General features: G+C 43.0%; 2 protein-coding genes across 3 annotated transcripts in view; one reads left to right on the top strand and one right to left on the bottom strand.

Moving 5' to 3' along the window:
- Positions 1-16,613, bottom strand: part of greb1l (GREB1 like retinoic acid receptor coactivator) — a 39,097-nt gene extending 22,484 nt beyond the window's left edge. Inside the window, exons 1-2 of the mRNA XM_084008298.1 lie at positions 16,580-16,613; positions 15,230-15,475 (exon numbers count right to left, since the gene is read on the bottom strand). The gene's annotated coding sequence lies outside the window, so the exon portion shown is untranslated. The remainder of the gene's footprint in view (positions 1-15,229; positions 15,476-16,579) is intronic.
- A 69-nt stretch (positions 16,614-16,682) lies between these two features.
- Positions 16,683-26,382, top strand: part of rock1 (Rho-associated, coiled-coil containing protein kinase 1) — a 29,964-nt gene continuing 20,264 nt past the window's right edge. For both annotated transcript variants that reach the window (XM_084006811.1, XM_084006810.1), the window contains exon 1: positions 16,683-17,552. In XM_084006811.1, the coding sequence (XP_083862937.1) occupies positions 17,460-17,552 (93 nt within the window). In that variant the 5' untranslated portion in view covers positions 16,683-17,459. The remainder of the gene's footprint in view (positions 17,553-26,382) is intronic.

Below are 26,382 nucleotides of genomic sequence, written 5' to 3'. Positions count from 1 at the left end.
CACCGGGGGCTCATTCATCTTGGCCCTGCTGACCCCCTGTGGTGACAGATGCTCTTGGAGGCCTGCGGAGCTGGAGGGGGAAACAAAGGAGAGGGGCCCCGCATTTCCCCGCCGCCACACCGCCGCGGCGCCCTGCCACGCGTGACCCCCAGCACGCCGAGACACCGACACTGTGTCAGGTGGAAGTTCTCCAGAAAGAGCGATGGGGTTGGAATCTTTAAATCAAACTTTCGCTCTCAAGCTCAACTCAGTTTCTTGCTGACTGATTTTTTTTTTTTTTTATTGGGGGCCAATTCAGGAGACAGGAGAATCTGTCCCCAGCAAAATGGGGACAAGAATGTCAGGTCAGCTTGAGCATTTTGTCTTGGTAGCCTTGCCCTGGATTGACCCCACACTGGGCTTTTACTCCCGCTATAAATACCAAGAGGCTCATCTGGTCAAAATAAATAAACGTAAATGCACCGCAAATCAACAGGCGCTGGCAGATGTTAGGGATTCTATGTCTTTAAAGCCTAATGATCAGCGCTAGTGATAAAGCTAAATGGAGAGGGGTGCTCCTTCCCAGCAAAGGGTAAATGAAGTGAGGTATGTGTCACACCGATGCTAAGACGGGCAACATCACAGCAAAATGTCATATTCACTCTAAATATGACATCAAATCACTCTTCCCTCCAGTCCTCGTGGTGTTTGTTAGACAGTATATTTTGACATCATATTAAGGATTTACTGTCTAATATCAACATTTTAAATGTTCAATATTTTCACATTCAACGTTGCTGAGATTTAGACTCCAGTGACTGTTTTTCTTCCGACTAATTAACGCCAAGTCAGCAAGAATTTGGCAGGTAAACAGTAGGTTTGAGTGACCTCGCATCTTACTCGGAGTCGTGCTCATCATTTACCAGATTTAAGTCTTTTTTAAGAGTTAAAAAATGCCATTATTGAGATGAGAAAAGGAAAAAATACAAATGCACGATCTAGAAATTGGGGTTTCCTGTGAACTTTAATAGAAAATACCAACTTTGCACACAAGATAACGACAATAAACCCTGGTTAGATTTCTGGAGTCATAACAGAAACGTCACGTCGTCCACGTCTCTCTTTGGCCCCGGGTTTCTTGCTTCGCTGGGCCGTGTGACTGCTGTTCCAGTTCATTACCACGGACACACAGTCAACAGTTGTTTTAATCAAGTCGTGTGCAGCTCTTCTCACCTCCCCTCCAATGGTTATATTAGGGCGCCGTCAGTGTGACGGCTGCTGTAAACCGCCCGCGCGAGCCAATCAGGGCCTCCATTAGTTCTCGCGGGGCTTTTCCTGCACCCACTCCTCTCAATCAGACACATTTGTCTAAACATTGGGCTTGAGTTTGACTGTGAAATTTGTCCACCTACTGCTGACTCGGACCACACATGGCAGCGGCGTTAATCGAGTCTCAAGCAGTGCTCTGGACTATATTTCACATTTTTAAGCCATTTAACTGTAAGTTAACAGGCGTGAGAAAGAGGGAAAATCTGAAAAACAGTCATTCCATCTGATAGCAGCATCGCCACAAGTTCAACCGGCGGAAAAGAGCTGTCGGTGTGATTTATGCCGAGCCCCTGACTTTGACGTGGCCTGTCTTAAATCTCCCATTTAGAATGGAAATAATGAGTAAACCCAGCATTTTCTTTGGCCTCAAAAGACACTGTGCAAAAAAACAACAACAAAAAAACAAAAGAGTGTGGATTGAATGCTTGCCCGCCCCTAAGCCCATCCTTCACCGCTGCATTGAGCCGCTGCTAAAGTCCCTGACAAAGGGGAAGTATCCCTGAACCGCCACCTGAGGAAAGACGAGTCACATGATCAGTTGTAGGGGGAATTTGGGCTTGGAGGGAGGGGGGGGGGGTCCTCCCTCTCTCTGCATTCCCAGAGGAGCGCCGCAGCTGTGAGTTAGCTGACTCAGCAATACCTGCCTAACCCAGCACAATTGGGATGGCTTCACCTGATCACATCTGCTGCTGCAGGACGAATATCGAGTGTCAGGTGGGGAGGAAGTGTAGCGACCGAGGTGCTAATTAGCACGTCTGACTCTTATAATAAGAAAACCATCCTGCGGCTGGACTGTCAAAAAAAAAAGAAAAATAAATAAAAACAAGAAAACAAAACTGCCACCACGTGAAAATTCCCACGGCTAAAATTCCCCTTTTCTACCTGCTCGATGTGAGCTACCTGACGCCGAAGGTGTGAGGACTCGCACCGCTGTTTACCATCCGGGTGGCAGTACGCTGCTCTAATTTCCTTATAAAAGCCCCGCAGCCTTCTTTCGAAGCCCCTCTCCCCTCTCCCCCGCTCCTTGGGAGACTACCTGCTGGGCCCTGAAGTGCAAATCGGTGCTAGTGAGGATAGCAGATGAGCTAAGGTCATTCATGGCTTTCCAGTGGGCCGCGCAAACAAAGGCAAACATTCCAGCTGAATGCCATTGCTGAAGTCGGCAGCAACAGAGAGAAAGAGAGGGGAGAAGGAGACAGAGCAGGGTTCAGTGGAGATAATAGCCTGGGGGTGTATGTGTGTGTGTGTGTGTGTGTGTGTGTGTGTGTGTGTTCTAGGGGATTATCTGAGGAACTATAAAGTGGGGTGAACCAGGGTTTAAGGCCTGGTGTGACCAGAGAGAACGGGGGCAGGGTACAGGGCCTGAGGAGGGGCGGACAAAAGGAGCATTTGGGCAGATGAAGAAGTCATCATCATTAAGCCACTGGAAGTTTACTGTCCAGTTATAAAACTCATTTAAAAATTAGGGGCAAGGGGGTGCGTGTGAAAGGGCAGCGGGGCTGGGAAGGCCTGCGAGGGGCTGGAGGGCGGCGCGGCGGCTCGCTGAGGAACAGTATCGCTAATTCATTAAGGGGACAGGCGGCCTTTGTGTTAACACGGGGTCGATTGGAGTGGTGACCTTGCCACACACTCTGGCCCAGTGGATGAGTTTAAGGGCAAGGCATTTAACCTTAAACTAAATCTCAGCCGCCGACAAAGGTCGGCATCATTTAATGGCACAGGGCCAAACGGATAACTGAGGCAGCCCAAATGGAAAGTCTGGTTTCAAAGTCACCGACTCCTGGATGGACTCTTCTTGTTTACAGTACAATTAGTACAATTCAAGCAGTATTACTGGATAGGAAATATTCATTTGTTGGTCTTTCGTTCAATAAGTGGCAATCATCTGATCGTAGTTTCAATAAAGAAATATACAGTCTGCAGTCAAGGTTGATGGTGTTTGAATCAGGATGGACAACCAAATTCTTGTTAATTCTTGTCGCTCGTGAACATTGCCCACTATTATTACCTTACGCAGATTGATTTTTCCAACCAACGATCCAAAACCCAATCCACTCTACACATACCTATGACAAAGAGATGCAGCCAGAAAATGTTTGACCTTTTGGCTCGAGCGACTATCATAGAGATCAACCCTTTTATTCATCAAACTTATCAACTATTTGTTTCCAAAAAACCAGGGTCGACCAAAACGATGGCCAGTTACAACGTTTGTGTTGTCGTGGTGATTCGAACAACGCGTTTTTAAGTAATTCACATTTTACAGAATGTGAGAAATGTGAAAAGTGTAAATTCCACCATGTCTTGGTTAAAACCGTCAGTTGTTTGATAATGTGACCAGGAGCTGAGAGGTCAGTTCTCATGGTGCCCCCCCCCTACCCGATAGAAGAAGTGAATGAAAGTGAAGGACGAGTGACAGTTTACAACGCTGTTCATGACTGTGTAATAAAAATGGAAGGCCTGTCAGTGAACCCAATCTGCATTTTACAACGAGGCCGGGGTTGAACGTCAGTTCACCTAAGTCGGGACAACGGGGAGAGACACAGGACCCTAATGCATTTATGGACTTATTCAGCAGAGCCATATTGAATAAGACAACAATGAGTTCTATTTCATACAGTAAAGCTGTCAGCGGCGGTGGTCAAACACCGGTCAATGGTAAAGGGCAAGAGGAGGGAAGGAAGGAAAAAAACAGCACTTGCTAGATTGTAACAGGCCAAATTCATTCTTTGAAGATAGACATTTTTATTGTAAGACTAGATGGATATTAACCAACTTTTTATGAATATTAAATAACGAAAACATTGGGAAATTCACGTATTCATCAGTTTCTTAATTCGCCTGTATTTGATCCTATCCTGAGATCCATCCTCTGCCATTGCCGCCGCTTCTTCCAACATCTGGTCCACACCTAAAGGCTCATCCCAGAGCAGATCTTTGATGATGGTTGACCAGGCCTTGTCTTGGCCATAAACTGTTGTTTAGACAGCCCTGTTTGTTATGGGGTGTAAAAGGAGAGCAATGGATCACGTTGAGAGGGACAACGCTATCAAAACACCGGCTCTTATCAGATGACAGAACTGGCGGTCACTAGGGGTCAGGTTCTGTTTCCAGGGATTGGCTTGGGCTGCACTCCACAGCAAATATCAGGCAGACGGAGGGTTTCATAATAACGAAGATCGCTGGGTCAGCTAAACTTTCATAAACCCGGTGCCGCCCCTGACCAATTTGGTGCCCTAGGCAAGTTTGGAGCACCAATCATAACTTCATGTCTACGAGATTAATATAAGCAGATCACAATTAAAAGGAAAACCTGGAAAAAAATCTGTTTTTCTTTTGAAATAATATTAGCAATATTAATAGATTTCCCTGACAATTACCAATAAGTTTGCAGGAAAATATATTGGAAATGTCAGTTATTATTCAAAACATTACATTATTATTATTATTATTATTATTACTTGAATGTAGAAAAAAACAGCCAAGAGAAATGAAAGAACATCTAAATTGTAAAGATTAAAATACTTTTTCATACTCAACAAACACTTTTAGTCGATAAGTCAAATTGTTTTTACCTTCTCAAATATAAGAACTTGCTGCTTTAATTATGTGAAAGCAAGCTTTAAGAAACTGATAAGGGCATTTTACACATCAATATACATCCATTCTTTAACTGAGAACTAATTAGTAGATTAATCCATAAAGAAGATATCCATTTGCAGCCCAACCCTGTCGACACGTTCAAGATAAAGACGTCAATCGTCTGTCTTTAATGAACATTTTGGATGCTTTAAAAGTTTTTCTCTCTCCAAATAAAGTGAAATGAAAGACACAGACTCAAAGGACAGACAATCCACTCAAAGTTCTTCCCTGAAAACTTCATACAACTGACACACTAACTTGATTTAGCACTGAGGTCTCACAGAGAGGACAGAAGAAAGAAGTCTGTTGTGGCGTCCAGAGAGAGACCCACCTTTGACAATAGGACCTCTCCTTTCTTTTCCTTCCTGAAAAAAAAGCCTCATCCACCTTGAATCCATTTGATTGACACCGTGACAAAGAGGCTTCTCAGTGTCCCGACGAAGGCGCCTCCTCCCCTTTCCCTCAAAACTTCCTTACCGGGTGATCAGCTGTATCCATCATGTCCCTCTTCCTGACCCCAGGCGGCATTGCTACATCAGCAGCACCCCACCCCCGTTACCCCCCTCAATTTCTTGCCACATCCCCTCCATTACCCCCCACACTCCCGATTAATAAGCACCAGGTTGCCCTCGGTGACAGGACCCACACTTAATTCCCATCAGTCCTTCTTACAGCAGCAAATGCCATGACATCAGCAGGACTCTTTTTTTGGTCTTAATGGGACAATGGGAGCAGGGCCACCCTTTGTTGAGGGTTTGACCCCACAGACAAACCTTTGCGGAGGAGAAAAAGTGACAGTAAACCTATTCAGGCCTGGTGCACTTCATCCCGCACTGATCCTTCTGAGAGATGAGATACTTTACCAAATGGCAGATGTGACAGGGCTTTGACAGTGTGGCGTACCAGGCAGAAATACCGTTTAAGAAAAACACACTCCCTAAAACAGCCAGAATGCTGAAATGAACAGTTAGCATATGCAACATAAGAAAATGTTCCTACGTAACAGTAGTTCACAAAAACAAGTCATTTTTGTTTAAAATTAAAAGCATATTTCATCCCTAAGCATAGAGCAAGTTCCTTCAAACTAAATATTTTTCCAACCCCAATTTCCTCATCAGTAGAATTCTCCAATTACTTTGGGCTGTGACTAATACAATAGGTGTCAGTCTCTCTTTAGATATTATATTGTAATATAATATATATTTATAGAAAAAAATATATTATATATAAGTTAACCAGGTATCAGAGCTACAGAAAGACCCACCCAGGGACTGAACAATACTGGAGTGGTTCACCCAAGGCCGGACAGTCCCGACCATGAAGAACCCCGAGAAGGAAGCAACTCTTTCCAACTGCCGGATAATATGTAGTCACATGGATCAATACATGAGCAGGGCCCAGAAAGGACTTAGTAGTAACACCAGAGGAGCCAAACACCAGCTAAAGCAGTCACTCAAGACTGTGAGACCAGACAGACCAACCTGTACGCGGCCTGGACTGATTCCAAGAAAACCTATTACTTGATGCCACAGCCTTAGACCCTGGGATGCTTGGAGCTGTACAACATCAACAGGACACTAAGAGCCTTCATCAATAACTCAATGGGACTGTTGAAGACAACTCTAGAGGCCAACTTAAAGCCAACTGCACAAGTTACCTTCGGCAAAGAAGATCAGAGCCATCAACACAACACGCTGGCCATCAGATACCATGCTGGTACAACAACATGGCCAAAGGAAGAGATAATAGAAGCCACTGAGATCAAGACAAGAAAGCTCCTCAGCATGCACGGAGGCTTCCACCCCGAGTCCAGCACTCTGAGATCGTACACTCAGCATTAGGCGGCCGAGGACTAGTGAGCATCAGAGTCAATATCCACGATGAAAGCAAGATCCAGGAGTACATCAGGAACATGGCCCCAAGTGATGACCTGCTAAGTGAATATCTCAGACACATCCAGGATCTCCGTTAACAAAAGCCCCAATCTAGAAACAACATAGATACTGTGCAGAAACCTCAGACTCCTGGGAAACACAAGACCGCCTATGGGGGGAGTGGGGAATGCACCACAGTGTATTATGCTCGGTCACAAATGACTAACGTAAACTCAAAAGGAATAGTTTTGGGAAATGTGCTCATTAGCTTTACTGCAGAGACACAGACAAGAAGATCAATACCACTCTCATGTCGTCCCAAGATAAGGCTACAGCCAGTAGCCAATTAGCTTAGCTTAGCAAAAACACTTGAAACCAGGGAGAACAGCTGACTCTGTTAGAAATGGGCAACTGTCTACGATGATGAAAAGGATGCATTTTGTATCCAGTCCAAAACAGGAAATGGATTTAATAGCATAGTGCAGTTTAAGCATTGCTATCTTGGCCCTTTGGAGAGAGAGAGAGAGAGAGAGAGAGAGAGAGAGAGAGAGAGAGAGAGAGAGAGAGAGAGAGAGAGAGAGAGAGAGAGACTTGTTTGCAGGTAAATATGTGCTCAAGTCTTTTTTCATTCCCCCAAAATGGTCATTCAACTGGGCTGAGGTCAGGTGATTACAAAGGCCATAGAATATGATTCGCAGCATTTTCTTATTAATTACCCATGAAGTTAAAAGAGAAGGGCTGAATGCAACTAAACGACTGGATTAGATGAAATGCATAGTATACATTACGTCCAAGGTTCTCTACCTCACACACACACACAGCACTCTGTCTTCTTCCATAGGCTCGTCTGTGTTAATGCTATTGATTTTACCGTCAAGTCAATACACAGATACAGAGAAAATCAATAAAGAAGATTTTTTTATACTTTCTATGTACTGTCTGGGTTGTTGTTTTTTTCCTGGATTAGGGTTGAGTTGCAGATGTGCCAAGAGAGAGAGAGAGAGAGAGAGAGAGAGAGAGAGAGAGAGAGAGAGAGAGAGAGAGAGAGAGAGAGAGAGAGAGAGAGAGTGACCTCCTCTGCCACAGTGGAACGTTGAGTCCTCGCAGCAGAGGGCTGGGTCTTGGTCACCGTAGCCTTGGACAATCTGTGACAGCCTATGGAAAAGCCTTCTCCCCCACAAACCCTGGCAGCATCAACACACGCTGACCTTGTGTCACTGCAAGTAGAGTGAGAGAGAGTGAATGTCCTGTTTGGTGTGTGTGTTAGTGTGTGTGTGTGTGTGTGTGTGGGTGTGGGTCGGCAGTTTTAGGGACAATATATGTGGGCAAAGGCAATGGTGCTGCCTCGGTGACGTGAGAAATCTGGCTACAAGCCTGAGTGTTTCCAGCTGTTGTTAGCACACGTCCTGCTCCTTCACAATACCATGATACACAAAAGTGCAGGATGTGTCATAGTTTTGGAAAAAAAAAAATGTCAAAGGCTGACAAATAAAGCGCGTTTATCAGATAGAACTGCGATAAAATCTCACATTTATCAGAACTAAGCAGCTGTCAGAAGTAACATTTTGAGCGAGTGAATTAAAACAATCCTGAGTGCAAATTAATTTATGGGCTCATTTTATTTTGCTCACTAAAAAAGGGATTAAAAAAAACCCTCAAAAGGCATGAAAGAAGGGCAAGGGTACTACAGATTCCACATTGGGTAAATATTTGTTTTTTTCAAACACTGTCTCAGTGCTCCTCACTCATTGGTCGGGGCATGTAATGAAAAACAGAGGCTTTCTGATTATGTTTAGTGTTGCAGCTGACACGAACATTAAGAAAGCAAAGGGATAAATGGAGAGGCAATCGCCACATTAACCAACAGATAGAAACTGACACAGACAAACCTGACACTCGTAGCCAAGGAGCAAACAATGATATCCAGCCTCATCATGAACCAATCGCACCATGATCTGTGGCACAGCAAACACTGTACTCTGTAGAGGGGACATGTGAGCGAGCAGTCGTTTCTGGCCGCCGGTGCTGTTCCACTGGGGTTGGCATCTGTGCACGGGGAGGAGGAGGAGGAGGAGGAGGAGGAGGGGAGCAGGACAGACTGTGAGAACACACTGTTCCATAACAGTACAGTGCAAGGAGGGGTTCTCAGCAGGGTGCTTTCCAGGTTTCATGTGTTATTACAAAGAGCTCTCCGCGGAGCCGGACGCACACTTCGCTCTACGTCGATGTAACGGAGCCCGCGTGAAAATCCAAGAGATTGATGGAAAAATGAATTCAAAAGAAAGGGGGGGGGGGGGGGGGGGGGGGAGAGAGAGAGAGTGAGGAACGCTGTAGACATGAGATAAGCACTTCAGGCTGTAATCCAACTCGAGTGTCAGGGTTATTACCTCATTATGTCTGTCACGTCTGCAAATATAGTTCAACTCATGGAACAAAAGGCTGAAAATTCCTCCGTCACCTTGACATGCCGACACACACACAAAGGCACTCAAGCTCGATGCCCAACCTTTCACCCTTAATCATTTTAATATAGCATCAAAATAGCTGTAGGAATAGGAATGCCTAATAGCTTAGATAAACTAAGGAATGAGTTCATTGAGTCATTTGGTCAGTCAAGCAGGACATCAGCAGTGACAGATAAGGACTTACCCAGCATGTCAGAATCAGAGATAACCAATAGTACAACAGGAAGTGCCATCACACACACACACACACACACACACACACACACACACACACACACACACACACACACACACACACACACACACACACACACACACACACACACACACACACACACACACACACACACACACACACACAGCCTGCCTTGCAACAAGGAGCAGGATGTTCAGGCCAGACTCTACCTATTGCATCCACCTAACCTTCTTGACTCAGTTCCTTTCATCCATCACTCAAAGCCACATCATAAGGCTCTTTTCCTTTTTTAGCCGGGAGGAATTTCACCCTCACAACCTTTCCCTTTCCCCTTCACTCCTGTGTAGGCAATAAACGCAGAGGCGTGAAGTAGCCCGACACCCAGCAGCACAAATTCATGGTCAGTCATTAAGGGACGAGATGCTTGTTTTAAGCTACGTAGCTAATTCATCTTGGGACGGCAAATTACAGTAGAGAACACATTCAACGTCTGATATAATGACAAGAGCAAGGCACAAGAGACTTGGGTTGTGCAGCAGCTTTTGGAATTAATTAAAAGGTAAAACAGAATGTATTTCAACCTCATGAACCCCAAATCATTGAAATGATTTGTTAATTGAAAGCTACAATAGAATTGCTGGTTTCCAGTTCAATAATACATACTAATATTATCTACTGGGACTTTTTGAAATCAAAGAGGAGGCAAGATGTTCCTTCAGCTTTACCATCAACATCTACATCTAACATTTAAATAGGTTGTCCATTTATCTGGTGGAACAATAGGACTACAACTGACTCATTTGGTTATTTTTTTAAATATATAACATAAATAACAGAAAATCTTAAAAAGAAAGAAAGTGCATCAGAATTCTCCATGGCCCAAATGTACTTATTTACGTTTAACCTCAAACTATTCACTTCGCTAACACAGCACAGAAAACTGAAGAAACGTTTGACACACATTGTTAAACTTATTGCAGATGAATTTTATTGATTGACTAATTACCATTTTTTGTTGTTTGCACTATCCTCTTTTGCTGCTGTAAGCCTGTAAATGTCCTCCCTGTTGGACTAATAAAGGATTATCTTATCTTATCTCCTTTTTTTTGCAGAATCATTATGGGACATGTCATATTGTGATTATTGACGAATTGTTTCAGCTCTAAACAATCTTGAAAAAAAGAATTTCGTTGCATGTTTTTCTTCTCCAGTATGAAGGCAGTAAGCTGTCAGTAGTTAATATGCACAATGGCATTTCAATGCAACAAGAAGAGTAAATAGAGTAGGAAGGAGAAAATAAAATGAAAATAAATTCATGAATAAAATGTATATAATTGCTCCGCTTCCTGCAGGTGAAACTAAGATATAACAGCTGATGGCGGAGGGAGAAGCCCCACCCCCACCAGAGGCATCAATGCACATAAATGGAAGAGGTCACAGACCTTTGACATCTCCTTTCAGCCGGGGGAGGGGCACAGGCCTTTGTGAGATTGGCTTTAATGATCCAATTGTCGACTGTGTCATGCGCCTTCATACAGTACATTTGTTTGTGTCACATTGTCCTCCACCCTGTGGGCTCTCCACCCTAACTGTGTGTGTATCCAATGTCCAGACATTGAAAGTAAGGTTTCACTTAAAAAAAAAAAAAAAAAAATGTTGCTCTGTTTCTCTCTGGCTGTCTGCATCCAGCTGCCTTTCTTCGCTCTTCATCACCCCCACATCTGTTCTAACCTCTTCTCCCATATCGCCCCCTCCTCAGCCTCCCCACTATCCTCTGCAGACCTTATCTCTGCCTTCCCTCCCGTCGCTTTCATGCTGCATTATTTAAGAGAGATTTGATCAATTACCGCTTTTTAGTTACGCGTAGATCAAACTCCCTGCAACAGAAAGAAAGAAATAAAAACCCACGTCTGACAGCGCCATTAGAGTCAGTGAATACTCCTATACTTAAACTCGGATGTAACCGGTGAACACAGTGTTCCTGGCATTCTTGACCCTCAATAAAAAAAAGGACAGGTTAAAAGTTTACTAGCATCCATGCGGAAAACTTTTGGCTCTGCAGGTCAGCATCGAGATGCTCTTTATATTCTGGTGTTCCTTGAAAAAGGTCATTAAATAGTTCAGATATGCAATAAGTCTCGTCGTGGTCATGAATTAGCTAATTAGCTAATTCTGTCTGTTCTATCAGGCTTCGGAGCAGCCTTCATAACTTAGCCCAATGATTCTGACTTGCATTAGATGGTTACGACTAAAGCAATACAGAGAGAGAGAGAGAGAGAGAGAGAGACGTGGAATTGGTGCTTAAATACACAATTCCTATGGGATTTACATGTATTTGTATGATTGATTTACTCCAGTACAGTTCATAAGAACAGATAAGCAAAGACATATTTCATTTTAAGATACACGATGCATACCATAATAATAAGTACTTCCATATGCTATAAATATTATTTATTTAAGTTAGTATGTATGTATGTATTTATTAGGGGTGTGAATCTTTGGCTTCACAGCGATTCGATTCGATTAACGATACAGTAGTTGGCGATTCGATTCAAGGACGATTTTTTTTGTTTGTAACGATTCGATTCGATTCGATTCGATTCTGTAAACCACGATTCGATTCAGTAACTTGTAACCAAAATTCTATATCCATGAAATAAACATGCAATAATGCAAGTGAGACTATCTGTATTCTTCTGAAAGGTGAAAAATAACATATTTATTCTAGAAAAAAGTAGTACATACAAAAATGTAATTAAACATTGCTCGGTTATTTTGAACATTATTCAATAGACTACATGCTGGCAGGGGAGAGAGTGTCTTAAACGTATTAAAACATTAATCATAAGTAAGAATCACGATTCATCCGATTAAATGCATTTATATCGATTATTGGTGAAGCCAAAACGATTCATTCTATTTATTTATTGTAGCAGATCGATTTAGTAGAATCTATAGGACTGACAATCGATTCATCGATTAATCAAATGAATCGTTACACCTCTATTATTTATTTATATTGTTATTATTATAATGGTATTTGATCATGCAATTTTAGGACATATAGTGTGTTTTAATGAAACAATCATCTCCATGACAACACAACAATGTTGCAAAAGGGACAATTTGATTTGGTCCTGACCTCTGCCTCAGTATCGATGAACGATAGAATTATTGAATTATTTGGAGGACCACCTGTTCTCTGGGTCCTGTCGCATCTTGTTAAAAAAAAAAAAAAAAAAAGCGAGAAACAATAGCACTGATCTCTCTAGTTGGGATTTAGTCCCTCGTACCATCTGTACTCAGGATCAGAGCAGTCTGCAATCATTCAGAAGTACCTCTGAAAGGATCAAGAGAAGCATCTGCCTGCGCTGCTGACTAATCCCAGTGGTGGTTTTGTGATCCAAATTGGTATTGTGAACGATCTGCCAGGGTGATCCCTGTGAAAGGTTTGGTCTCGCTGATCAATACTTAAAAATTATATGTTTCTGGAGGTGGCTCAGACAGCGGCAGATACTGAAAACCTCCTTGTTACTGAATGGATTGGCAATCAATCGTTATGTGTGCCTTATTTGTTATGACACCGGATACAAATCAGAGTGATCTATCGCACGAGTGTTTGTCACAACAGAGAGCAATAAGAAGTGGATTGAAAATGTTACAATAGAATAAACAGCCAAAGAGAAGTGCTGATGCGCTCAAAATGATAGCGATGGAGAACATAAACAGATCTGTTACCCTGGTGACTACTGATTTATGTGCAAATTAAACAGTGGTCTGTCTGCCGCTTGGCTGAGCTTTTGCAAGTGAAAAATTGACATTTTTTTGGGAAACCTCTTTGCCTCACAGCAGGTCCTCTGCAATAATAAAACAACTGTGAATGATACTTGGAAAAAAAAAAACCCCAGAGAGGGACCCATTACCATAACAAGATAAACGGCTGACTGAACAGCCTGCTGGCCAGATGAAATATTATTTTAAAGAGCCATAACTACCATCAATCAATTTCTAGTTTGGTGCATCATCATCAAAAATGTGCTTTCAATATTACGGTTGAAGTTTGCCATTTTCAGAATTACGAGTTTACAGCAAAACCTCCCGTGAGGAGGGAAACGATGACACACGAATGATTTTCAGCAACAGTGTTTTAAAACTACACCCCAAACTCACTCGCTGTAGTCGCAGAGTCGATGAATCACTTGTGCTCGAGAAATAAAAAGGTTGAGACGCCACAACCGTGCGTTAGCAAACGCCCACAGCCAAACCTCAACCACTGAAGACGTTAACAACTTGGGAGAGAGATGTCTCCTTCAAGGCTAAAGAGAGAAACCTGTCCGAGGGCAGGAGCGGTGGGCCTTACTCATCTCCTCCCAGATTAACTCCCAATTGTTCCCCGTGAACAAAGACAGCCAGGGAGGAAACCAGCACTCCCCCCCCCACCTCCCCAAGGACCAGATGGTCAGCGTTCGGAGCCCCCTGACCCCTCCAGCCCTTGCCCTCTATGACAGGGCTGCGCATGCTCTAGGTGAGACAGGCCACCCAGTGTATTCTTAATCCACACTCCTACATGTACTCACGGGACACCCTGCTACCCGTCTGACGTCATTTCTCAAGTTGATTTGTTGCAGAAGAAATGTCGAGACATCACAAATCTGCAGTACTTGGCAACACTCAGGCTTTTAGACATATTTCTATGCACCCTGGCCAAAAAAATAAAAAAAACATTAGTGAGCTTGCCACGTCTGGTAAATTGAGCCACTCTGCTGTAGTCTGTGGGATCCTGTGATGTGCATGTAATTGTCATTAGCTCTAATGACATTTTGAAAGTAGAGAAGAGGAGGGGGGGGTTTGAGTGGAGACAGGAGGAATGCAACCTTTGGGACATGAAACACGGTATGTCAGATTAGATGCAGTCAAGACAGACCGGTTTGCCTGTAATTACAATGACAAACCACCAAAAACATCTCCCCGTCCTGGTTATCTGATGGGACTTTATCTACGCTGCTGAAGCCTGTTTCAACACAGAGCCTGAGGCAACTGCAACTGTAATCAACAGACAAACATGTAAACCGCCTGGTCCCGGGTATACTAGACATGACTTTGTTAACAAAGACTCATCAGCAGCACAGGATACATTATTTCATAATGTAAAGATGAAATAAGATGATACAAATCTGCATTTTAACATATTATTTACATAGAAATGGGACCTGAGGCACTGCAGGAGTTGCACTGGATTTATCTCCTGCAACAGGTTTGACACAATTTAAATTCCACCCTGACACTCATATTACACTGGAACATGAGTTAGGTGCTACATGTCGCCCGCTGATTAGGACATTAGACAGGAGGTTGGACACATTCGTGACAGCCACACAGGCTTGTTCATTTGTGGACATATAATGAAGAAAATAAGGAACACAGGTATAAAATGAGAGGCCTCCTCAGTATTACCGAGCATGCAAACAGACTTTGCTTATGCTTTTGTTTGCATGCTACTTTAATAGCCCCTTCGCTCTGAAACCCCCTGCGGTTTCTCACCCGGCAGCTTTAATACCACAAATCGACCGACGAAACAAACTCGAATATGTTTCGGCTCCGGTGACGTGAGTCGCCCGCAGGCTTCAGCGCGACCACGACCCTGTTCCGTGGTCGTTCACATGTTTCTCTTCTGGCTTTTCGTGGCATTTATGGAAGCAAGTGGTGCGGACAAGAGGGGAAGCAGCAGCGCGAGCGCCTACCTTGATCCGCGCGGAGACGCGTCACACGGCCATGTCCACGTAGAATCGGGGGTCTGCGGGTTAAATCGTGCGTCCCTGGCTTGAACACCAACCACCATCACCAACCACCACCTCCACGGCGCTGCTGCTGCTGCTGCTGCTGGTCGCTCCGCTCTGCCACGCCACAGCTGATCTGCGCACCGAGGGAGCCGCCAAGTGACGTCAGGAAATTACTGTACGGACCGTTTGGTTCAGTTCGGCTCGTTGCTAAGACGGGGACATGAAAACAGCAAGTCAGGCACGAACCTAGTAACTAGCGGTGAAATTCACCCCATAATAAGTCTACAGTAAACGTTAACGCAGAGTCCTCCCACTAGAGTTTGTAATGAAACACCAGGTAATAGTCCACCTCACAGTGTCCTGAATTCAGAAGGGAATAAGCAAAGTAACACAAACGTTTAAAATTAAAATAATTTGTTAATCATTAATCCACTGCTGTTGATCTGAAAACAATACATACATGGTGTATCTATTAGCCTATACAGAAGATATGCTAGAGATTGCATACATATCTTAAGTATCTATTGACACACAAGTAACCTACTGTATATACACTTATGGCATACATATCTTCCTCTGCTGGCAGAAATACAGAACTGATGCATTGATTCCAGGCTGCATTGCAAAGGGCACCGCCATCTTTACGAAATAAAAGTACACCGTTGGTCGAGACAATGTGCCACACATAAAAAAAAATAATAGGCTAATTTCCCAGAGCACGTGGCAGCATGTCCAGTAAACACTTTGAGTACGCGAGTGAGTTGTCACCATAAAGGTTTTACAACACCGCCCTCTGTTGGGTGACATGCAGAATAAACCCACAGAGGGGACTGCTGAAAAGGCAGGCAGGCAGGCAGGCAGCAGGCAGGCAGGCAGCAGGCAGGCAGGCAGGCAGGCAGGCAGGCAGATAAATAGATAGATGTAATCATTATTTTATCAGAGTAAATCCTTTTTTAATTGTTTTCATTGGTGTTTTCACTCCACATGAATCATTTTCATAACTCAAGAGAACGGAAAAGGAAAGGCTATTTTATTATGTCTTTGAAACAAGATCATCTGCAGTGAATATAATAGAATATAGAAGATAGAACAGATTATATAGGACCATGGTCGTATAAGCAAGAGCATCTGTAAGCCATGACGATAATAATTGAATAAGTCACTGAATAGAATAGAATAGATTGAATAGAATAGAATAGAATTAAGCATTTTAACTTTCAGAAACGACAATACATATTAATATTAGGTTTTTCATCTCCCTCTTGTTTTAGTTCGGGTGGTTGATTTATGATAGATATGGTAGATACTCACGTTTTCATCGTAACGTGTAGAAACAGCAACATGTTGCCTTCTTCAGCCTGTGAACTCTTTGAATGCGCCTCGGCAGGGCGCATGCGCAGTACTTGACATTTTGAAGTTGCTTCTCCGGGGTGTTTGAACAGGAAGGCGGACATGTTGGTCAGGCTGTGGGAGAAAATCGGGCATCGTCTGCTTTTTTTCCTTCCGAAAACTAACACACATCTAAACCCGATTTGTATGCCTTCGATCTGAGGGCTTCAACAGTGCGGAGGGGGAAACGGTCGGCAGCCAGTGACAGTGGACCGGACGCAGCGGAAGGACCGCCGTCAAACGTTGAAACGACACCGCGTTTGAACTGATCGAAATTTGGAAGAAGCAGAAGTTTTTTTTCCCACCACTTCTACTTTTGAGCTGTCAGACTCTATTGTCGTTTTCAGCAAGGGCCTGGCACAGCCATGGGAACGGGCCCGGACTAACGTCTCCACGAACAAACAGACGTTACATTTAACTTTTAATTGCCTTTTGTTCGGATGCACCAACATTTTAAGCCCTTATCCTCAGTGGCATCCTGCGGAGGCTGACTAATCTGTCGCCGCATTTATCTTTTGCCACTGAAGTTGTTTGCCACTCATACCGGGGGAAAAAAAACATCTTTCGACTCTGAAAATGTGGCTTTTGTACATCCAGCGCAATCTTAAACGTTTCATCGTCTGTGAGAGCTCAAGGAGAACGATGTATTTTCTTTGAAGTGGGGTGTAAAGTTCACACGAAGAAAGGAACATTTGGCTAGCTAGCTACTGCTGGCTGCTAAAGCTAGCTAGCCAGCCTTCTGCCTCGCAAGTGAGCTGTTTTTCTTCACAACCCAACAGCGGGGCTAACTTTAACAGCAAAAATGTCTGCTGGGGGAAGTATGGCGGCTCGATTTGAAAAAATCGATGCCATGTTGAAGGACCCAAAGTCGGAAATAAACACGGATTGTCTTCTGGTAAGTTTGTAGCTTGCTAGTTTGCTAGGCAGCTAGCGAGTCAACCATTCGGGGCCAGTCTACTCCTTGGTGTAGATTTTTTTTCTCCCCCCCAGACCAACAAGTAGTCTCAATTGTCACTGAAGGAATGTGTTGATATCGACTCCGACATGCCAGTTTACCTCACACGCTTAATCACGACCAATACCAGTCCGTGCTTGTATGTGTATTACGGATTTGCTAAAAGAAAACAATCAGCAGTTTGAAGAAACTCTGGTGCCGTGCACTTATGAAGTCGCAGCCAAAACAATGAAGCGGTAATTGCTAGCAGTAGGATCGGTGTTCAACGGCGTCCATGCATCGTCAGTAATGCAACTTGATAAACTAGTTTTAATATCCAATTAAAATCAATGGCGGCTGGACTGGACTGACAGATGGCAGCCGTACTTCTGTTCTCCACAACACACACTGTCAGATTATTTTTGGTAAGGCCAGTTAAAACAAATCGTGACGTTATATCTGATCAACTGCATTGGTTTCCTTGCCACTCACTACACACTGATTTTGCTGTATGGTGTCACCCCTGGGTTTTTTAAAAATTTAGATTACAAGGTAGGTTTGTGCTGTTTTGTCTAGATTCTACGTATCACTTCATTTGAAGTGATGGGCTGCATGCAAGCCTGTTGTAACCTGCAGGCCTCCAGCTGCATCCAGTACACCTGCTGACTGGAGGTCGCCCTGGCTGCTTCCAGTCTATGGGCGACAACTCATGAAGTGACTCTCCCATCTGAGGAAATAAAGGCGGCTGCTGCCACGTGCTTAACCCTAAAGCTACACCTTCATGGGTTGTTTTAGTACATCCACTCTATGGAAGTGACTCACTGTGGAGTGGATCCCAAGGGGATGTTGTGGTGTGTCGAGTGTTTGTTGATATCAGGATCCATTCAGCTTGGGTGACAGTCGCAAGTGTTTTCACAAGGATTTGTCTCTCAGTGACTCATAGGAGCAGTTGCACTGCAATGTTTGGTGTGATGAAACACTCACGCTTTCTGTTCACAGGTATGACTGAGTTTTCACCTCGGGTTCAAATAACAAGGAATGGCCGGCAGCTCTTAAGTCTGCATATACATTAGTTTCATTGTAGCTCATTCAGATGCTGTTTTCATATAGTCATTCTCTTTGATTCATGATTCCTTGATTGTTTGATATGGGATGCATTTGCGAGAAAGGGGGCTTGTCCTAAAACCCCACCCATACACCCAACTTGAAGTGTTTGTGTATAGGCTGCTGTAGATAGCTCTCTTTTGAAAAGAAAACTTGCTTAGTCTCTGTGACCTCCCGTCCTGTTGCAGAAACAGGTAATTAAACTCACCTAAAAGTGCACACGCTCTGCATTTTTAATGGCAAAAAGCTGTGGGGACTGTTCCTGCTGGCAGCCACACACACAAGGGTGTTGTTCCTCTTTTTTCCCCTTTCTACAATCTCGCATGATCAATGAATGGAGGCCTTTTGCTGAGGCTCTCTCTGCCACCATGCAACTCCACCCACAGCTTAATAAAATTCCATGCTAATCAAATAACCTCTTGTCTTTGACTGGCCTGGAGTTCCCTGTGTGTCCCAAAGCCATTCGGCACGTCTGGAGAGAGTTGAGACCAGGCAGGCAACTCTGAGGTAGCTGGGTGTGGGCTCTTCTCTCTACCCATAAACCAAAATTATGTGGACTGAAGACTCATGTTTCTGAGGGCTGTGAATCAGGACATTTAACTCATAAAGCAGCCAACATGCTTGGCTATGAGTAATAGGTTCCATCAGAATGCACAATGCAAGCCTTTTACTGGCCATGTTTCTGTACCTGAGTCTGCGCTGGCATTGCTTTCCGTCTGGAGTATAGCACTGTTAGACTTAAACATTTTTTTCCAAGAGAAGCTCTGGTGTGTGTTGTGTGATGGTGACATTTGGCCTGCGCCTTACCACCATCCATTCTGGGCGGGCCTTTAGCACAGTATTCCAAGCCTGTCGCCCTTATCTTCACCCCCCTAAATAAATCCTGCTTGGAGAGAAGAGCGCCTTATCTGGATGGGCTGCCCCCTCCCCAAATCATTGTGCTCTAGGCAGCCCTCTGAGAGCCAAACAGAACAGACAGAATTCCTGACATTGTGACATGAAAGCTCACTCACATTAAAGGTCTGAGCATTGTCAATGTGTTTTTTCTTTTGGCAACTATAAGCATCCTGCATCAAATACTTTAAATTAAATTATATGTCTGGATGGATCTTGGATGGAGTCTGTTAGCATAAAGGAAATGTGTTGGTCAATTTATTAAAACATTGAATAGAAATTGTGAGTTGCTTTTTTCACTTGGTCCTTCAGTGGTAGAGTCTGTAATTATTTGGTAAATTGGAATGGTTAACTTGATCTGTTGGAACTTGTTTTGGAACGGCTTTGCCTGTATTTGCAATATACAATATAAAGGCCTTTGTTTCCTTTTCTACTTTTCTTCTCTGTGATTTTTAGCCCTCTTTCATCTGCTTTTTGCACTCTTAATCTCTAATAAGAGTAATTACAGGAAACCACAAGGCTAGTAAACCAGATCTGTAGCCGGTGGTTGACTGTGCGAATGCTCCATGTATGTGTGATGGTGGATTCTTTTATTATTTAAGTGTTTTAGAATATTAGTTGAATAAGCTGAAATGACTTAATCAACAATGTAAGTGATCCAGTTCATGTGGTAGGCTGCTGTGATACAAAAGGGCAAAATGCTTTGTGCTAGCTAATATATGCCGTTAAATGATGATGCGTTTAAGTGCTGTACGTGTCAGCCAATTCACAGATGAGGAAATGCTTTATTAAATAAATTATATAATAAAATCATATTTGCAGGTCAACGCCTGCCAGTAATTTTCACATTAGATTTCGTGCTATGTTGACTAACTGAAGGAGGTGCCAATCACTACTTGCGTCATTATGACTAGTTAATGGTGCTGTGTGGCAAAGAAGCTATGGATTGGAAAAAAAACATGTGTGAAACGTTTTCCTTGCTTAAGTTAAGTGTTTTTTTTGTGTTTACGGTCCTGTTGCCACAGCCAGATAGTGGCATCTTTTCATTTCAAGCCTAATTCAGCCCAGTTGTTTAGGCATTCAAAGGAAACTATCATATACTATCATACATGAAGAACTTTTGTAGAGGGTGAGGGGCTGTTTTCAGGCACAACTGCCTACATTTGAGTCATGAGAATGATTTGTGGAACCGTTTTGCTGGTGTGCCTCCTAATTACCTTGCATAGTCAATCTGCTGTGGCCCAACTTGAATTATAACTAGTAAGAGTACAGTCAGTCCTTGTCTTGCCTATCGAGAGTTCCTGCCCTTGTACTCGTGACCTTTGCCTTTTTAATGGACAAACCTTACCTGCAAGGTGTAGTCAGCACTGATAATGCAGCTAGAGTCTGTAGGACTACTTGGTTTTACACTTAGAAACAGCTACATGGTATTTTTTTTTTTTTTTTTTACAAGGTGAACCCAATACTTTTTATTTGATATAAAACCCGAAGATTAAGTAAAATGAAATTATTCTACCTCATTTTCTGTGACTTATTCATTTGGAGCAATGCATGATATCACCCATTATCATTCTTTGAAGGACAATACTGGTGGTTATGTGCATGTTTAAGTTGCCTACAGCGTTCAATTTGCTCCTACTTAACATTAATTGATCATTTAATAAAGCATGCAATAGGATGTTAGCTTGATTTACATTCCAGGCCATTGTTTTCAGGTTATGCCAGTGCAGTTCAGTCACCAGCTTATTCTTTGTTTTGTCATTGCTCTGCATATCATTAAAAATAGAGGCTGCAGCATGATGACTTTAAATGCAAACTTAAGGTTTAACATGTATAGCATTTATATATATATATTTTTATTTTTTTATTTATATAGATACATCTATGACAATTTAGGCAAATATGTAATAATATTGGCCCCACTTTGTTATTCTTCTATTGTAATGCAGCTCCCAGGAGATACTGATTAGGGAGTATGTCGCAACATCCTTGAATGCACCAACATTTCTTTTTTTGTGAAATGGTCCCGGCTCACAGCTACATTATCCATTTTCACTTTTACTATGATTTTCATAGCACGCTACGTGGAAGCAACAAAGACGCTTTTTGGTGTGCTTTGAAAATTTGTAGTTAATTGCCTAAATATGAAAACTGCTAGTTTGGTCCTTTTAACAATACACTCAATCATCAAAACATGTATTTGTGGTAACGGTTATTGTCAGCATTTGATCCATCCCCATTGTCAGAAAGGTTCAGGGCTGTCGCTTGTAAACTGCTCTCCTCAGCTTTTCAGCTATGGGAACAACAATTGGCTGAGCTATTTGTAGCTCTGCATTGCCTCAACTGACTGATTATGTGCAGGAATGCATACTAAAATGATCCAGTCTTTTAATAATGGGACGCTCATTGATTCACCCATTGAACTTTACAGCCTCCTGGTTTTCTTTCATCTTCCACTACAGCCCCAGTTAGTTTGTCCCACTTCCACCCTGCAAGCCGCTGTCCAGGGAAGATGGGTAGCCTGAACTGAGTTGATGTTTAATAAGATGGCTATGTGTTGGGGGTGAGGTCAGAAATCAGGGGCAGAGCAGACAGGACAGCAGAGTTTTGCTTGAGAATCCAGAGCTCAGTCAGCAGAGCACGTGAGTGCTCTCCGCCGTTGGAATAACTCAATTATATTTTGACATGAAAGCATTTGTGACAGTGATTCTCGTTCACTGGGACCTCATAAGGAAATGGAATGCCCCTGTTTGCCACCCCTGGGTTCACTGTCACTGCCGTTTATCCAGTGGAGTTGTTAGATATGCAGCTTTTCTAGGTAAATGGGATTTTCTGTCAGGCGATATTATGTACAGCACAAGTGTGCAAAAGGAATTTGGGCCAGGAACTCGAGTGCATCTCTCAGTGATACCACGTTGATAAATCCCAACTCGGATGGATATGTATTCCATTATATCCCATTTCTTATTGATGGCCTGTACCTGAAACTGTGTAAGCAACGTGGTGTTTCATGCTGTGAATGGTTTCATTGGATTGCATGATCCCATTCATGTTTACATGGGCGCAGCCAGCGATGGAACTGCCTTTATTTGCATGGCAAACAGTTGAATAGCTGTCTGCACAATTGCTCACATGTGGAAAGCATATCGTCTTAAAGAGGTGGCAGAAAAGGAAGTGAAGAGTAGGGCTCGACTTAGGCCATTCCACATGCCTTGTGCTGGCATGCAGAAAGGGATGATGTGGCTGAGTCTCCCATGGAAATTTTAACTCAGACTTTAATGTCTGGAAAAGAGCTTGTGAGTTGTGTGTGGATTTCTCTCCCCTAAAGCCTAAAGAAATAATTGCCATATGTAATGTCAACCACTGGCTTGTGTGTGTGTGTTTTTTTATATAATTACCACATTTCATTAATATGGTGATAAGATGGTTTTACATATTATTATTTCCTAATCCCAGGGATGTGTCGCCCTCTGTCTGAAGCAGCATCAGCAGAAATAGGATAACATGGAGTCGTGCAAGCTCTGCTTTGGTTTCCAGTGATTTTTTTCCCCCCAAGAATTCCACATAATGAAACATAGGCTGCAGACTGCTACCACCCAATGCGTTTTGCACTTGAGTGACTTTTATACATGGTTTTGCTCCGTTTCTAATAGGGTTGATTGTAAGAGTACTTTGTATGTTCTATTTTAACAGTACATATTCTCACTAACCTTTTAGATAAGATAATCCTTTATAAGTCCCACAACGGGGACACTTGCAGATATATTTCATTGATATTGCCATATGCTCTCGCCTGGGCTATCCCTATAGTAGATGAAGATTAAATTCAATATTTAGACAAAGGTGTATCACTATTTATCTGCAATACAGCATTTTCTTTTCCAGTCTGTGCTGCACATTTCTGTCATTGATGCCCTTTTTCCTTCTGTTTGCCTGGGAAGCAGACAGAAGCTCCTAAGCCCTTGGAAAGTTCAGCTGCAGTAAGTGCGGTTGAAGTGCTTATCTAGGAACAGTTTCATCGCTGGAAATTTATCTGAATTACTAGCTAAGAAATAGCTTTGTCAATGATCCTGGACCATCAGCCTCACATTTGTTAGCATAGCCTGGAGATGGTTTTTGTGTCTGTGCAACTGCTCGATCTGGCCCAGTGGCAGAGTGGTCTGAAGACAGGAGGGAAGAGTATGTGGGTTATTGACCCTCAACCTTGAGGATTCCAAATCAGTCAGCGGTTTCATAGTTTCATATTTATGTATTAAACCTGATGACCCTGTCTGTGTGTGTAGTAGAAAATGCAGTCACACAGAGGCCGCTTGATATCACAAATAAATATACTGATGCTTGGACGTGTCGGGCTGCCTATAAGAATATGGCACAGACTGAATTATGATGGTCCTACTTGGTGTCAAAAAAACAGTCCATGTTTCAGTGCAAGCATAATCAGAACCATGTTAACATACCATTCAAAATATGGCCAATATTTCCAAAACAGTGATGCACTGCTGCAACACTATTGTCAATATCGTCCACGCCTGTGTTTCACTGAGTGAAACACACACACACACACACACACTCTGAGGATAATGACACACTGACATGTAGACAGATTTTGTCGTTTTTAGCTGAGTTACACCAGAAAATATTCTGGCAAAACACATCAGTAATAGGGTTTTGCCCTCATTGTTCTCTTTTGAAGTTTGTTGGAAGTGATGTAATGTAGCCCCGTTGTTTTATGTGGAGTGAGCATTGCACTGGACTCTAAATATAGCCTTTTTATATGCTAGGTTGCTTGTCGGCAAATGGTCCGCAACTAGTAGTTTCTCACTATCCTGAAAAAAGAATGCATGTATTGAGAATATGTCCTTAATGCCTTAATGAAGGTGGTTGTGTCAATGATGAGATTCTAACCTGGAACAGTTGCTGCTCACAAACCCGGGGCTAAATAGATAGAAATAATAGATCCTGTGATGCATCACGATGCTTTGTTGAACAATTCTGCATCAAGTCAGGAAAGATAATGGATTATTAATACAACTGACTGCCCAAATTCATGCACAGTGTTAACATCGCAGGAAATTGCTGAGCAGTTGCGACCAAGAAAAGAAATAAAACCGCTGCCGGCTTTCCTAAAAGCTGATGTCTGCATCTGTGAACACTTTGGATTTCATGAAGTTGATGGTAAAGAAAAGAACATGACAAGATGTGTTACTCCTCAATAAGTAGGTATGCACGATATTATCGGCAAGGTATCGGCCGATATTGACGTTAAAATGTATTATCGGATATCGGATAACATGCCGATGTATTCAACCGATAAATAAAGACTGCTGCTTCCTTGATTAAATCAGATTAAATGCCCGAGGGTGCGAGGATTCTGTGTGCAGCGCGACGTGACACGGCACCTACTTCAACTTGCAGCAGAGAGAGGGAGAAGTTCAAAATGTCAGCGGTGTGAACGTTTTTTAAGGTGTCGGAAACAGATAGCAAAGGTTGTTTTTGCAATGATTGTTCAGCGTCGGTGATGCGAGGAGCAGCCAAGACGCATTCTTTTAACACCACAAACTTAATTGTCCATTTGAAGAACCGTCATCTGGAATGTTACGAGTTTGTGTATATTTATATATATCGGTATCGATATCGGTTATCGACCAAATGAGTAGTAAAATATTGGCATATTGGATATCGGCAAAAAATCCAATATTGTGCATCCCTAACAATAAGGTATGTAAGAAAAATCATATCGCCCGTTTCCACCCGAACTAACGTTAACTGCAAAATAATAGCATATGATATGGTGGGTGCCTGTAGTGATTCCCAACCCTAGTTTCAATGTATGTGGAGCTACATATCACAATATGCTACACAAGCTACTGTAGGTCTACTGAATGCATAATTGTGCTGCTTTGATGATTGTAACAGTGGAAAAAGACCTAGCCAGGTTTACAGGAACAGTGTTGTTCCTTAATTTCATCTTCCAGAAATGAGATCACATTTATTCTGGGAGTCCCCGTAGTGACAGTGTACGGTAGCTTGACTGAGTAGAAGTTGGGGGCGGGGCTTAGTGAAGGGGTCAATTTGATGTTGTACAGTTTGTTCTTGAAACCCACTCTGTTCTATTTACCAATATAGTTATTGTTTCTTTTTCATGCTACAGTGTTTCACGGACCAAACCTGGTTCTTTTGTCACACTGGTGTCTCGGTGGAAGACTCTTAGCATGGCTGTCTTCCGATTTTTCTTTGTTTTTTCCTTCATTTGTTCTGCTACTGGACTGGCCAGCCCCACATGCACCAGCCCTCCTCCTTTCTGTCAGCGTTAGGCACTGGTGCTGATTGAAAATGAGGCTCACTGTGTGACTCTGTACTTGGGATGGATTTTTTTTTCCTCCCTTCCTTCACTTTTTGTTGAGAACTTGTTTGGCCACATACCTAAAATAGCTCTCTGACGTGTACAGTCCTGTTAAGGAATGCTACTGTGGCTGTCCAGGGTTCTCTGCGGCAGGAAGTTATGCAAACGTGCATTGCTGAGCACAGAGCCTTGTGATTAGGGTCCTGAAGGACTCGGTTCTTCAGTTTTTTCCCCCCAGTGCATGCTGGTTGGATACTGTATGGCCAACAAGGCCCCCTTTTCTCCCAGTCTATGGCCTGTCATGTGTAAAATATCTGTTATAAAATTTGACTTTTAAGTAGTTTTTTTTAAGCAGATGGCGGCTCTGAGCTCAGCCATGTTTGTTGATCACAACCTACCCCCTCATTAATTTCCCACATTCTGTCTGCATTGCTTAAGTTCTTCCCACCA

The sequence above is a fragment of the Eutrigla gurnardus genome, assembly GCF_963514095.1.
Source record: "Eutrigla gurnardus genome assembly, chromosome: 4".
Classification (NCBI taxonomy): domain Eukaryota; kingdom Metazoa; phylum Chordata; class Actinopteri; order Perciformes; family Triglidae; genus Eutrigla; species Eutrigla gurnardus.
This window is presented reverse-complemented; position numbering and strand designations above follow the sequence as displayed.